The 12,492-nt window shown below is 52.1% G+C and overlaps 1 protein-coding gene across 4 annotated transcripts in view; it reads right to left on the reverse strand.

The window, feature by feature from the left end:
* Window positions 1-12,492, reverse strand: part of LOC127046481 (phospholipid-transporting ATPase FetA-like) — a 137,703-nt gene that overhangs the window by 39,716 nt on the left and 85,495 nt on the right. For 2 of the 4 annotated variants that reach the window (XM_050943550.1, XM_050943551.1), the window contains exons 12-16: window positions 9,067-9,263; window positions 6,740-6,948; window positions 5,084-5,127; window positions 3,784-3,949; window positions 199-387 (exon numbers count right to left, since the gene is read on the reverse strand). In XM_050943550.1, coding sequence (XP_050799507.1) covers window positions 199-387; window positions 3,784-3,949; window positions 5,084-5,127; window positions 6,740-6,948; window positions 9,067-9,263 — 805 coding nt within the window. Of the gene's footprint in view, window positions 1-198; window positions 388-3,783; window positions 3,950-5,083; window positions 5,128-6,739; window positions 6,949-9,066; window positions 9,264-12,492 lie in introns of those variants that run through there. The other 2 variants (XM_050943554.1, XM_050943553.1) reach the window with 2 other exon arrangements.

Genomic DNA, 12,492 nt, shown 5'->3' on the forward strand with positions numbered 1-12,492 from the left:
CTGACAATGAAGACCTGGCCCTGCTCCCAGTGAAGCTCCTGGACACTTCCACTCTATCAATACATTTACACCACGCTAATCACTGCAGTATCTGGACGCCTTGCATGGTTGGCCACAGAAAAGGAGACCAGGCAAAAGGAGGACACGTTGGAGAGGCTGACCGAGCAGAAAAGTGGAAGGGGAGTGATGGGAACGCACCGATGACAGACATCCTTTTGCGCACATTGTTGAAGTCCAGAATAGCCAGGAGTTCATAGACCTTTGTTTCTCCCATTTCCACCACAGTGATGGTCTCGGGGGTCCGCGCACGAAACACAAAGCCAAAGTTTCGTGCCGCAGTGACCAGGGCTCCTTCATCTGGAGACTGGGCCTGATACACCAGGTTACCTGCCATGCAAGGAAGAAACAATGTATGTTCATCTCAGTCCTGGATATCATCACCCTGCTCCTGATGTGAATCAAACACAAGGGCTGAGGCATTCTATAGCCACTGCTCATCTCCCGTCCGTCCGTATACCAACCAGATGCAATAAAACCCGCACACAGACGCACTCCTCCACAGGCCACAGGCTGACACACGTTAGGGACGGAGAAGCTCCCTTACGTCCCATTGAATCCATTCCCCAGAGCCAGTGCAAGACTGGTTCCTAGCCTCCATCTAGTGGAAGGATCTCCCTCTGCTTGGGAGACGCCGCAGCCCAAGGGATCTCACTGCCAGGAATGTTTCCTTTGCTCAGCCTCCTCAACACCCCAGGTACCATCCACACTGGTATTGATGCCCCCCAAAGGACAGGACTGCCACAGCTCTCAGTAGGGCAAGGGAACTCTGCCCTAGATGGAATTTGAGGGGACAGGAGCACGGGATTAGCATGACCAATGAGCCCCCATTTGTCAGGATGCAGCAGGCACCGCCCCTTGCATGAGCTCAGCTCTGCTGACTGGTGCAGGGAGGACGCAGCGTGTGGCTTTATTCCCATTGGCTCTGAGGGGCTCTGCTTGCAGACCCTTTGCACTCCTTGGAGTACTTATTGCACTTTGGCCAGCCCACAGGGCCTGCGCTACCATTTAGGCAGCCTAGGCAATTGCCTAGGGCGCCAGAATAATTGGTGGGTGCCGTTTTGCCGGAGGGGGCGGCAGGCGTCTCTGGTGGAGCTGCTGCAGTGATGCCTGCAGAGGGTCCAGTGCTCCATGGCTCCGGTGGAGCTGCCGCAGTCATGCCTGCGGACGGTTGGCTCCTCGCGTGGCTCCAGTGGACCTCCTGCAGGCATCACTGTGGCAGCTCCACCAGAGCCACGGAGCACCGGACCCTCCGCAGACACCACTGTGGCAGCTCCACCAGAGCCACAGAGCACCGGACCCTCCGCAGGCACCACTGTGGCAGCTCCACTGGAGCTGCGGAGCACTGGACCCTCCGCAGGCACCACTGTGGCAGCTCCACCGGAGCTGCGGGACCAGTGCACGGGTCGGCGAAATTGCCGTCCGCCTAGGGCGCTCAAACCCCTAGCGCCGGTGCTGCCAGCCCTTCCTCTGGGCCACGAGGCCTGGAAGTCTCCTGGGGTCCTCTCCCCACAAGGCACCCGCAGAGCCATGCTAGCTAATGAGCAGCCACACACTGACTCAGGTGATTAGAGTCCTGTGTGGATACAAACATTTGGATCCACATCCAATCCACACCAGCACCCTCTAGAGCAGCAGCTCTGAACCAGGCCCCCTGGGGAGCCATGAGCCGGTTTCGGGGGGGGCCATGGTCCCACAGGGCCAAAGCCTGGAGCTCCGCGAAGGGAATACCAAGGTCAGTGTTCCAGGCATCAGCCCCCTTGGGGCTCAGGGCTTTCAGCAGGGACTCCCTGAAACCACAGCCCCCTCAGAGGGCCAAGAATCCTCAGTAGAGAACCGCCGCTCTGAAGCCCTGTGTGGATAAACAAATTTGGATCCACCTCCAATCTGCGATCCGCATGGATCCACATGCAATCTGCCACGAGTCAGCAGTGTGCCCTTGCTGCCAAGAAGGCTAACAGCATTTTAGGCTCTATAAGTAGGGGCATTGCCAAAAGATTGAGGGGCCTGATCATTCCCTTTTATTTGACGTTGGTGAGGCGTCATCTGGAGTCCTGTGTCCAGTTCTGGGCCTCACTCTACAAGAAGGATGTGGAAAAACTGGAAAGAGTCCAGCGGAGGGCAACAAAAATGATTAGGGGTCTGGAGCACATGACTTAGAAGAGAGGCTGAGGGAACTGGGATTGTTTAGTCTGCAGAAGAGAGGAATGAGGGGAGATTTGATAGCTGCTTTCAACTACCTGAAAGGGGGTTCCAAAGAGATGGATCTAGACTGTTTTCAGTGATAGCAGATGACAGAACAAGGAGCAATGGTCTCAAGTTGCAGTGGAGGAGGTTTAGGTTGGATATCAGGAAACACTATTTCCCTAGGAGGGTGGTGAAGCACTGGAATGGGTTCCCTAGGGAGGTGGTGGAATCTCCTTCCTTAGAGGTTTTTAAGGCTCAGCCTGACAAAGCCCTGGCTGGGATGATTTAGTTGGGGTTGGTCCTGCTTTGAGCAGGGGATTGGACTAGATACCTCCTGAGATCCCTCCCAACCCTGATATTCTATGATTCTATGAAAGATGGCAAGCAATACAGCCATATCTTAGGATTGCCAGGCATCTGGATTTTGACCGGAACTCCTGGTCGAAAAGGGACCTGGTGGTTCCACCCAGCACCTCAGACCGGGCCATTAGAAGTCTGGTCAGTGGCGCAGTGGGGCTAAGGCAGGCTCCCTACCTGCCCTGGCTTCATGTGGCTCCTGGAAGCAGCCGGCATGTCGGGCTCCTAAGTGCAGGGATGGCCAGGGAGGTTCTGCGCACTGCCCCCGCCCCCACCCCGAACACTGGCTCCACAGCTCCCATTGGCCAGGAACTGCAGCCAATGGGAGCTGCAAAGGCAGCGCAAACCATGCACAACCCCCTGGCCGCCCCTGTGCCTAGGAGCTGGACATGCCGTGTGGAACCAGGGCAGATAGGGCGTCTGCCTTAGCCCCGCTGCTCCACCAACTGGGAGCTGCCTGAGGTAAGCGCCGTCTGGCTGAAATCCCACACCCTGAACTCCCTCTCGCACCCCAACCCCCTGCCCCAGGTCAGAGCCTCTTCCTGCACCCTAAGTCCCTCCCAGAATCCACATCCCAACCCTATGCCCCAGCTGAGGCCCCTCCCGCATGCCAAACCCCTGGGCCCCAGCCCCAGAGCCCCACCCTGCACCCCAAACCTCTCATCTCCGGCCCCAGCCCACAGCCCCCCCTCCTGCACCGCAAGCCCCCGCCCCAGACCAGTGAAAGTGGGTGAGTGGAGGGAGAGCGAGCGACGGAGGGAGGATGGATAGAGTGGAAGGCAGGGTCTCAGAGAAGGGGTGGAGCAGGAGCAGGAGCAGGAGCAGGAGCAGGGGTAGGGCAAGGGTGTTCAGTTTTGTCTGATTAGAAAGTTGGCAACCCTACCACATCTGCAGACATGGGTATCCACGGATATAAAGTGGATCTCTGCGGATTTGCAGCACTCTGCAGATGGGGTGAGCAGACAGCAAGCATGAAAAATCGGGACGGGGGTGGAGGTAATAGGCTCCTATATAAGCCCCAAATACTGGGACTGTCCCTATAAAGTTGGGACATCTGGTCACCTTCTCTGCAGATGATTTCCCAGTGGACCCATACCAGCGTCTGCAGGGAAATGATGGCCCAGCACACTGCTACGACGTACAGGCCGTGACAGCCGTATCGGTGCTTTCCGCAATGCTCACCTTCCTTCTTCTCTTCTGGCATCACAGTGTGACACAGCGAGAGCAACCGGAAAAACCCGTGTGTCGCGGCATCGTCCAGCTTCACGGCTTCCACCAGGCTGTGGTCGTAGAACACGAACTTTGGGTCGGCCAGTTGGTTGTACGAGAAATTGACCTTCTCTGTGTGCTGTAAAGGTGAAGCTCAGGGTCAGCCGGGCAGCTCACTGCCTCACCGTGCTCAGAGGGCTCTCCACTCCCACGACTGCCTCCCCCCACTCACAGTGGGCCCCTCCCCAACGACTGCCCCCCCCACTCACAATGATCCCCATCCCCCACGACTGCCCTCCCCCTACACCCCCAGTGATCCCCTCCCTCACGACTGCCCCCCACAATCCCAATGATCCCCTCTCTCCCACAACTGCCCTCCCCGCACACTCAGGGTGATCCCTCTCCCCCACAACTGCCCCCCCACTCGCAGTGATCCCCTCCCCTATGACTGCCCCCACACTCCCAGTGATACCCTCCCCCACGACTGCCCCCCCCACACTCACGATGATCCCCCTTCTCCCACGACTGCCCTCCCCCCACATCCCCAGTGATCCCCTCCCTCACGACTGCCTCCCCCGCACTCCCAGTGATTCCTCTCCCCTACAACTGGCCCCCCACTCGCAGTGATCTCCTCTCCCACGACTGCCCCCCACACTCATGATGATCTCCCTCTCCCACGACTGCCCTCCCCCCACACTCCCGGTGAACCCCTTCCCTACGACTGCCCCCACACTCCCAGTGATCCCCTCCCCCACGACTGCTCCCCTGCACTTGGGTGATCTTCCGCAACAAATAAGTCCTTCACATTCTGCTGCCTGAGAGAGTGGGAACTGGCTGGATCCTCGTTGCTCATTTTCAGGATCTCTAATGTTTGAGGTTTCAAAAAAGGTGCAGCCTTTGGAGATGCTGGTTTTTTGGGGTGTGGGCAGAGCCCCACTGTCACTCATCTGCTTCAATTTGCAAATTTTCCACTTTTTAATGAACACCCAGGCCCCGCTGGTCACATGTGCTGGGCCCCCAGTTCAAGGGAGCGAGCGGTGGGCACGCGGCGTCTCAGGAAGCCAGCCCCCCACAGCTGGAACCAGGTCCACAGGAGGAGAGCCAGGCTCTGGCAGATCGCAGGAGGCCTGTCAATGCAGGGCTCCCCTCTGTAGGTGACGGTGTGTGTGCGGGGTGCATGTTATACCTGGGTGGGGGTATGGCATGCGTCCATTGGAGCATACACCAGCAGGGTGGCAGAGAACACAAAACCTGCTGGCAGCTAACCACCTACCTCAGTGATCTCAGTCCTCTGCCCAGCCATGTCGTACACATCACCTGCAGGTTACAAACACAGAGCGAGGTCACACACACACTGCAGCTGAGAGTGTGAGGCTGAGTGTGCACATCCCTTGGGAGTGAGAAGCTGGGCCAGGAAGAAGACTTTGCTGCCTAGTGTGAAAGGCACAACAGAGCACTGGGACATTCTCCCACCGTCCCTGCCCAGAGCACGAGTCCACAGCATGGGGCAATAAGCAGCATCCTGCTTGTTCCTACCCCGTAAGCGATGGCAATCGCGGACACTGGAGAACTGTTGAAAATGCCCTAGGCAAGAGTGGATTCTTCTGCATTGTAGGAAGGAGGTGAAACACTTAGCCACTTTCTCAGCAGGTGTGGAAGGTTTCCCTGCAGGAGTTTGGGTTAGCTTTACTGCTCTTTCAGAGGGAGGGGAATGCTGATAGAACTGCCACCCGCCATCATGCAGCCAGCTGATTTGATCAAACAGCTTCTCCGTTAACCTGCCTGCAATGTGATTAAAGGGGATTAAAGAGCACATGAAAAACCCAAGCAACTGACAGGCTCACAAAGGGGACAGGAACCTGGATGAAGACCAGCTGGCTCAAACTGAACCCAGCAAGCACTGAGGAAGTCAGCTGGCAGAGGGAAATGCTTTCAGGAAATGATTGATACCACCTTTCCGAGGGCCTCTGCCCTCTCCCCTCTGGCACTGGAGACAGGGCACAGCTCTGGGGTGATACTAGACATGCAAAGCCCCTTCTTCCCCTCTCCAGATAGCAATACTGCTTCATCTCTTCCTCGTGGACAGTCACCTGGCCACAGTGGTTCATGAATTCATCACCTCCAGCACACACTGCTGCAACTCATCCTATCAAGATAAGCTCACCGAGAAGCTACAGGTGGTGCACAGCACAATGACCTCTCTCTTAAATGGTACGTGCTGGAGAGAGAATATTACAGATGTGACGCACCCCTGCACTGGAGCCCCAATCCCTGCCATAGCTCCTTCATGGCTCTGGAACTCACAAAGTATTAATGCAATAGGCCAACACTCAGAAGCCAGTGTTGATCTGCACCTCAGCTATGATCCTCTGGAGAGCACCTCTAGCAGAGCCCAGTGTCGCCTCCAAGAGCTGAGGGCAGTCTTCTCAACAGCTGACCCAACCCTCCAGAGCATGCTTCCAAGGAACAGCCCTAAACCTAATATCTCCAGGTCACAATCCAGCACTCATCCTTTCTACTGTGGTTTTCCTCAAAGACCCAGAACAGAAGATGCCCCAGTAGCATGATCTAAGGAAGAAGCCCACTATTAACTAAACAGTAGGAGAGAGACTTGAGTGTCCATCTTCCAGACAGTTTCCACTGGTTTCTAAAATGCACATGCAATGCCTTCCTACTGTGGTGGGTTGGTGGACAGTAAATAGAGACAAGATGGGCAAACGATGGAAAGAGAGAATAACACTCAGACTTTGATTAATGCAGTGAAGGTGGGTTAAGTAATTTTCATACGGTACAATTTATTAAAGTAATTTCCCCCATTTCCTACAAGTCCTTTTCTTCTGGATATCTTATGGTATCCCATTTCTGTGACCCAAGAAGAGAGGAGAGATCTGGCAGAAGGTATAGGGAGGGAAAGCAGAGAGGTTTGTACCATAGGATTTCCCATTAATGGAGCACTTGTTGAAAGCCATGATGTTCTGAGTTAGAGTTCCTGTTTTGTCCGAGAAGATGTACTTGATTTGTCCCAGCTCTTCATTGAGCGTGGTGGTGCGGGCCTGGGCTGGCGTATCGTTCAGCGGGTAATACATTTTACGGTCCCAGTCAATGTAGAAGCTGTTGCCCAGGCGTATAATCTCTACACTGGGGACAAGGGAAAGAGAAGATGATGGAACATTCATTAGGTTAGGGAACAGGATCTTCTCTCTTCAGCTTTAGGGCCAGCAGCTGCAGTTAGGACAGGAATCCAGGCATTGTGGTGGGCTGGTGTATCCATCAGACCATCCTGCGATGGCTGCAGGTCACATGCATTTTAAAGCTGCTATGACAAGCACCATGAAAACAGCTACTAGACCAAAGTCCAGGTTCCTTCTGGGTTTTTTGTACCTTTTTAGAATAGATTTCAAAAGCTTCACAGCCACAAGCACTTCAGAGAGACTGAGATAGTGCTGCTTTCTCCTAACCTGTGACCAGTCTATATGGGCGCTCAATGCTGTCTGTGTAAGCCAGGCAGAGGGCCCGGGTGGCCGAAAGTATGGCTTGCAAAAATACCCCCTGGATGTGGGGCAAGAGGCAGCCAGCCCTGCCCCAAACTGGGCAGTACTGACAGGGGAGAGGGTGTGGTTGAGTTAGTCCTTCCTGGGAGCAGGCTTTGCACTTCAGTGACAGAAACCCTGAGGGAAGGCAGTGGTGTGAACAGTGCCCAGAGGTGAATCCCACCGCAGGACTCTAAAGGCCCCGTTAACCCTGCTGTGATTAACCAGCAGCACTGCACTCTGGGACTTGAAGCCTGTGTAGGGCACAGCTCCAGACCGAAGGGGAACGCAGCTGCATTGATCTACTTCATTTTTTGCACATTGGAGTGCAGCGTTCAGGTTGAATGGGTTTAATGGTGTTCTCAGCTGGGCAAAGCTAGGATGCCCCCTGAATTAGCGTGCAGTGTGCAGGAGAGCCAGAAATGGTGGCCTTTCTGAAGAAGCTTGAACAAGGCAATTTGACCTTCAGAGCAAGTGAGCTCTCGTGTGATTTAATGTAATGAGAGAGATTTATTCATACGTAAGCAACTTGACTTTCCATTTCACTGTCAGCGTGAACTACTGGACAGGAAAAGAATGAATTCTGTGCATGCTCTAAACACACTCCAGAATGTAACTTCCAACCTCCTAATCCCCAGTGCCATCATTCACCCTCCCTAGCCGCCTTACTGAAAAACCAGCAGCCATAATTCAGCCCTGTGCTTAGTGGTTTGACAGCATAATCCCTCCCCACACCACCTCTAGGAATGTTATGCTAAATACTGAGAAGCAAATCCTGGTCCCACTGTAATAAATCGCAAAACTCTGAAAAGTGAGATGTAAACGGTAATAAATGAACCCCTCTCCTTTGTCTCACTCTAGCAACTCCTATCTGAGGATCTCAAATTGCTTCACAGATGCGTCTGGCCCACCCATTCACCAGCTATCCAAGGCAGCGACTGTCATTTACTCTGCTTGCACCGTGCCTAGCCCAGTGGATTCCCCAGAGTCCTCTAAGTGCTGTTGGAATACCAATCGTACCAAGCTCATTACTTACACTTCGAAGCCACTGCTGTGAAATACATATTATTCCTAGCTCCGCTTTCAGATGGTGAAAATGTGGCACACCCGGTCACCAGCTGCAGAGCTGGGCACAGAACCCAGGACTTCTGATACCTATTCCTGTCTTCTAAACACAAGCTCATCCTAGGTGGGGGCTCTTCTGGAAGGACACACTTAGATGTCTGGGATCCCTGCTTAATCACATTGGCCTTTGCTCCAAGTTTGCATAACTCGCACACCGCAGACGGCGGAACTCCGAGACACACAATCTCTGGGGCTCCTCCTGGGGAAGCCAGCTCTCCACCAACCTCCATGCAGGGCTGTGGCAGAAAACCACCCATCGAAGGGACATCTCTGGGGTTTAGAGTTATTCTAATGAATCCATTTCAGTCTCAAAGAACTAACATGGTGGTTTTGGGGAGAGGATGAAAGGGCTTGACTCAAGCACAGAAGGACCGCGTGGTGAAGTCCGTGCTCTTACAGAGGGCACTAATCAATACAGATCCATGGTGGGACCCCGTGCCATCAGGTATCCTCACTAGATGGCAGCCGTATGCAGAGATGACTTTGCTGAGAGCTCAGCTCTGTAATGCACTCATAGAAGTGGAAAGCACTGCTCTCTGCGAAGGTGAATATTAAAAAACTCTTTCAAGCAGGCACTGTAACACAAAGGGCAGTCACATACCTGACGTAGAGTGAAATCGGCACCACGGTGTTCAAAATGATCACGTAAGACCAGAACATGAGGAACCCAGAGTAGGCGGCTGAGTTTACGCCAACTGCCCAGGGCAGGTAGACTTGGAAGTAATAGCCCTTGTCATGTTCCCAGATGCCGTTTCCAATGGCCAGGATGAAACACATCAGAGCTAAAAATGCAAAAATCTGCAACAAGAAGATATGCATTTCAGAAAACAAAGTGTCTTGTGTTCAGTGTGTATGAGCAGTGTCCTGATTACATGGTACAGTATGAATCAGAGACACAGCGGGGAAAGACCTGCTGGTATTAGGTTACCTGGTCTAATTCCTGACCAATGCAGGACTGACCATTTATTTCCCAGCTCAGTCATAAACTTCCTGGTTGCCCACAGGAAAGTCACTTAATCCCTCTATGCCTAAATTACCCCATCTGTGAATTGGAAAGAACACTTCCCTGTCTCAGAGGGGTGCCGAGAGGGGCTCTGATACTTTGGGGATGGGCACCATATAAGAACCTAGTTAGAGAACCTCCAGGCTGCCTGATCCAAAGAAGCTCATAAGAACAGCCATACAGGGTCAGACCAAAGGTCCATCTAGCCCCAGTATCCTGTCTTCTGACAGTGGCCAATGCCAGGTGCCCAAGAGGGAATGAATAGAACAGGGAATTATCAAGTGATCCATTCCTTGTTGCCCATTCTCAGCTTCCGGCAAACAGAGGCTAGAGGCACCATCCCTGTCCATCCTGGCTAATAGCCATCGATGGACCTATACTCCATGAATTTATCTAGTTCTTTTTTGAACCCTGTTATAGTCTTGGCCTTCACAACATCCTCTAGCAAAAAGTTCCACAGGTTGACTGTGCGTTGTGTGAAGAAATACTTCCTTTTGTTTGTTTTAAACCTGCTGTCTATTAATTTCATTTGGTGAGCCCTAGTTCTTGTGTTATGACCACCAAACAACACTTCCTTATTTATTTCTCCACACTAGTCATGATTTTATAGACCTCCATCATATCCCCCCTTAGCTGTCGCTTTTCCAAGCTGAATAGTCCCAGTTTTATTAATCTCTCCTCATACGGAAGCCGTTCCATACCCCTGATAATTTTTGTTGCCCTTTTCTGAACCTTTTCCAATTCCAATATATCTTTTTTGAGATGGGGCGACTACATCTGCACACAGTATTCAAGATGTCGGCGTAGCATGGATTTATATAGAGACAATCAGATATTTTCTGTCTTATTATCTCTCCCTCTCTTAATGATGCTCAACATTCTGTTCGCTTTTTTGACTGCCGCTGCACACTGAGTGGATGTTTTCAGAGAACTATCTCCAATGACTCCAAGATCTTTCTTGAGTGGTAACAGCTAATTTAGACCCCATCATTTTATATGTATAGTTGGGATTATGTTTCCAATGTGCATTAATTTGCATTTATCAACATGGAATTTCATCTGCCATTTTGTTTCCCAGTCACCCAGTTTTGTGAGATCCTTTTGTAGCTCTTCACAGTCTGCCTGGGTCTTAACTATTTTGAGTAGTTTTGTATCATCTGCAAACTTTGCCACCTCACTGTTTACCCCTTTTTCCAGATCATTTATCTTTTCTCTCAGTGCCCTTCTCACCTCCTGATACAGCTCCACAGAGACGGAACACTGCAGAGCACATGGGATTATCTTTGATGTACTGCAGTTCATCATGGGAAACACGGGTGACTCATTAATACACTTTGTGGAAGTATTACAAGGGCTAAGGAGCAGAAAGCAGCTAAACTTCCTAATATTACAGGAGCACCCATCTGACAGGGGTACAAGTGCTACTTTGCCTCTAACACGATTGTCACCAATGTCCACATCCTCTGTACTTTAGATGTGTGCGCAATACACATGCTTAGGCAAGGGGTCACTAACATGCTTATTTACTTGGCCTCTCCTGGTCTGTCTCTATCCACCTGTTGTCTTATACTTCGATTGTAAGCTCCATCGTTTTGCTCTGTTTGTACAGCACCTAGCACAGTGGGGTCCTGGTCCCTGACTAGGGCTCTGAGATGCTACAGGAATACAAATAACAGTGCTCAGTTTTCTCTGAGGGGAGTGAGCTGTTAGCAGAACATCAGTGCTAAAGTTTTTTTCCTGCTCTGAGGGACGGTAAGAGGGAAATAATGCTGTAGTCTTTGTCACAACTAACCAGCATGAACAACGCTGTATGGTATGCTGTGGTTACTGCTGCAGCACATGGAAAACTAGGAAGTATACAAATACAGGCCCAGACAGCAAACACTTGCTCCCTAGAGCAGTGCTTCCCTCCGACCTCGGGGAAGGAGAACTGATGCCTTGCAGGAGCGGGCCCAAGCTGTTCCTCAGGCAAGCTGATTTCCGTGGGCTAACATTTAACATCAGACTGTGACTTCCAGCCATCTCCTTGGGTTCTGCACCCATATTTGAAGCAAAAAGAGAGGCCTGGGCAGCCAGCAGTGACAGCTCTATCATCAGAAGGTGTCCCCTTCCTGAGTCTGCTAAGCACCGCCTCCCCTCTGCGGCACAAACACAGGCCTTGCAGCTAGGGTACTTCCTTCTGCGGGACGGTCTGTCCTAGCCGCAGAACATTAACTTCTTTCTGAGCTCACTAGGGAGGGATGTCTCGCTCTTGGCCTGATTTCAGACAGACAGCCTGCCGCAGATTCCCACAGAAGCAACCTTTCTAAACATGGAGAAAGGCAGAGGGTCAGCCTGGAGAGAGGGTTATTTCTGCCTGACCTACTTGAGAGGCAAAGAGACTGCATGTAAACTGAACAGTGTTTCAAGGCTGTTTAAAAATTAATTTGTCACGGAGAAAGTTACAGACAATTAAGCACAAACGAGCTTTTCCTGTGTTTACATTGTGCAAGCTTCATTTCACCTGAAGTGAGAGATTTTTAGCTCTGTTTTTATTTAGGAAATGATGGCTTTTTGCATTCTTTTAATCAACACCACCTTTTTCCCTTTCCCCCTTCCTGTGGGGGTTCCCAGGTGCTCTGTCCTGGCCCCTCTCCTCTTTTCCATCTAACGTCAGGAGGAGGAGACATCCTCAGCTGGCATGGGTTCTCTCACCCCACCCAGCGCTTCTCCCACAGTCCCTCTGACCCTGCGTCTCAGAAGGCCTGCTGCCACCGCTAACTCATCACAGCTCAGAAGTGAACTCTCTCCTCCCGACCTCTCCCCTTTTTCCATTACCCCGATAACTCCTCCATTCCTGCCATTGCTCACCCACCCCCTCAATTCTGGGGTCATCTTTAACCCCTTCCTTCTCCCCTCACATCCAGGGTGCTTCCCCTCCCGGAACTACTAATCCACACACTGTCAGCTCCCCTCTCCTCTATTGACAGCTCCTCCTCTTAGGCCTTTGTGAAACTCCACCTAGAGTCCCTGCAGAATGATTCC

Source organism: Gopherus flavomarginatus, chromosome 3 (assembly GCF_025201925.1).
Source record: "Gopherus flavomarginatus isolate rGopFla2 chromosome 3, rGopFla2.mat.asm, whole genome shotgun sequence".
Taxonomy (NCBI): domain Eukaryota; kingdom Metazoa; phylum Chordata; order Testudines; family Testudinidae; genus Gopherus; species Gopherus flavomarginatus.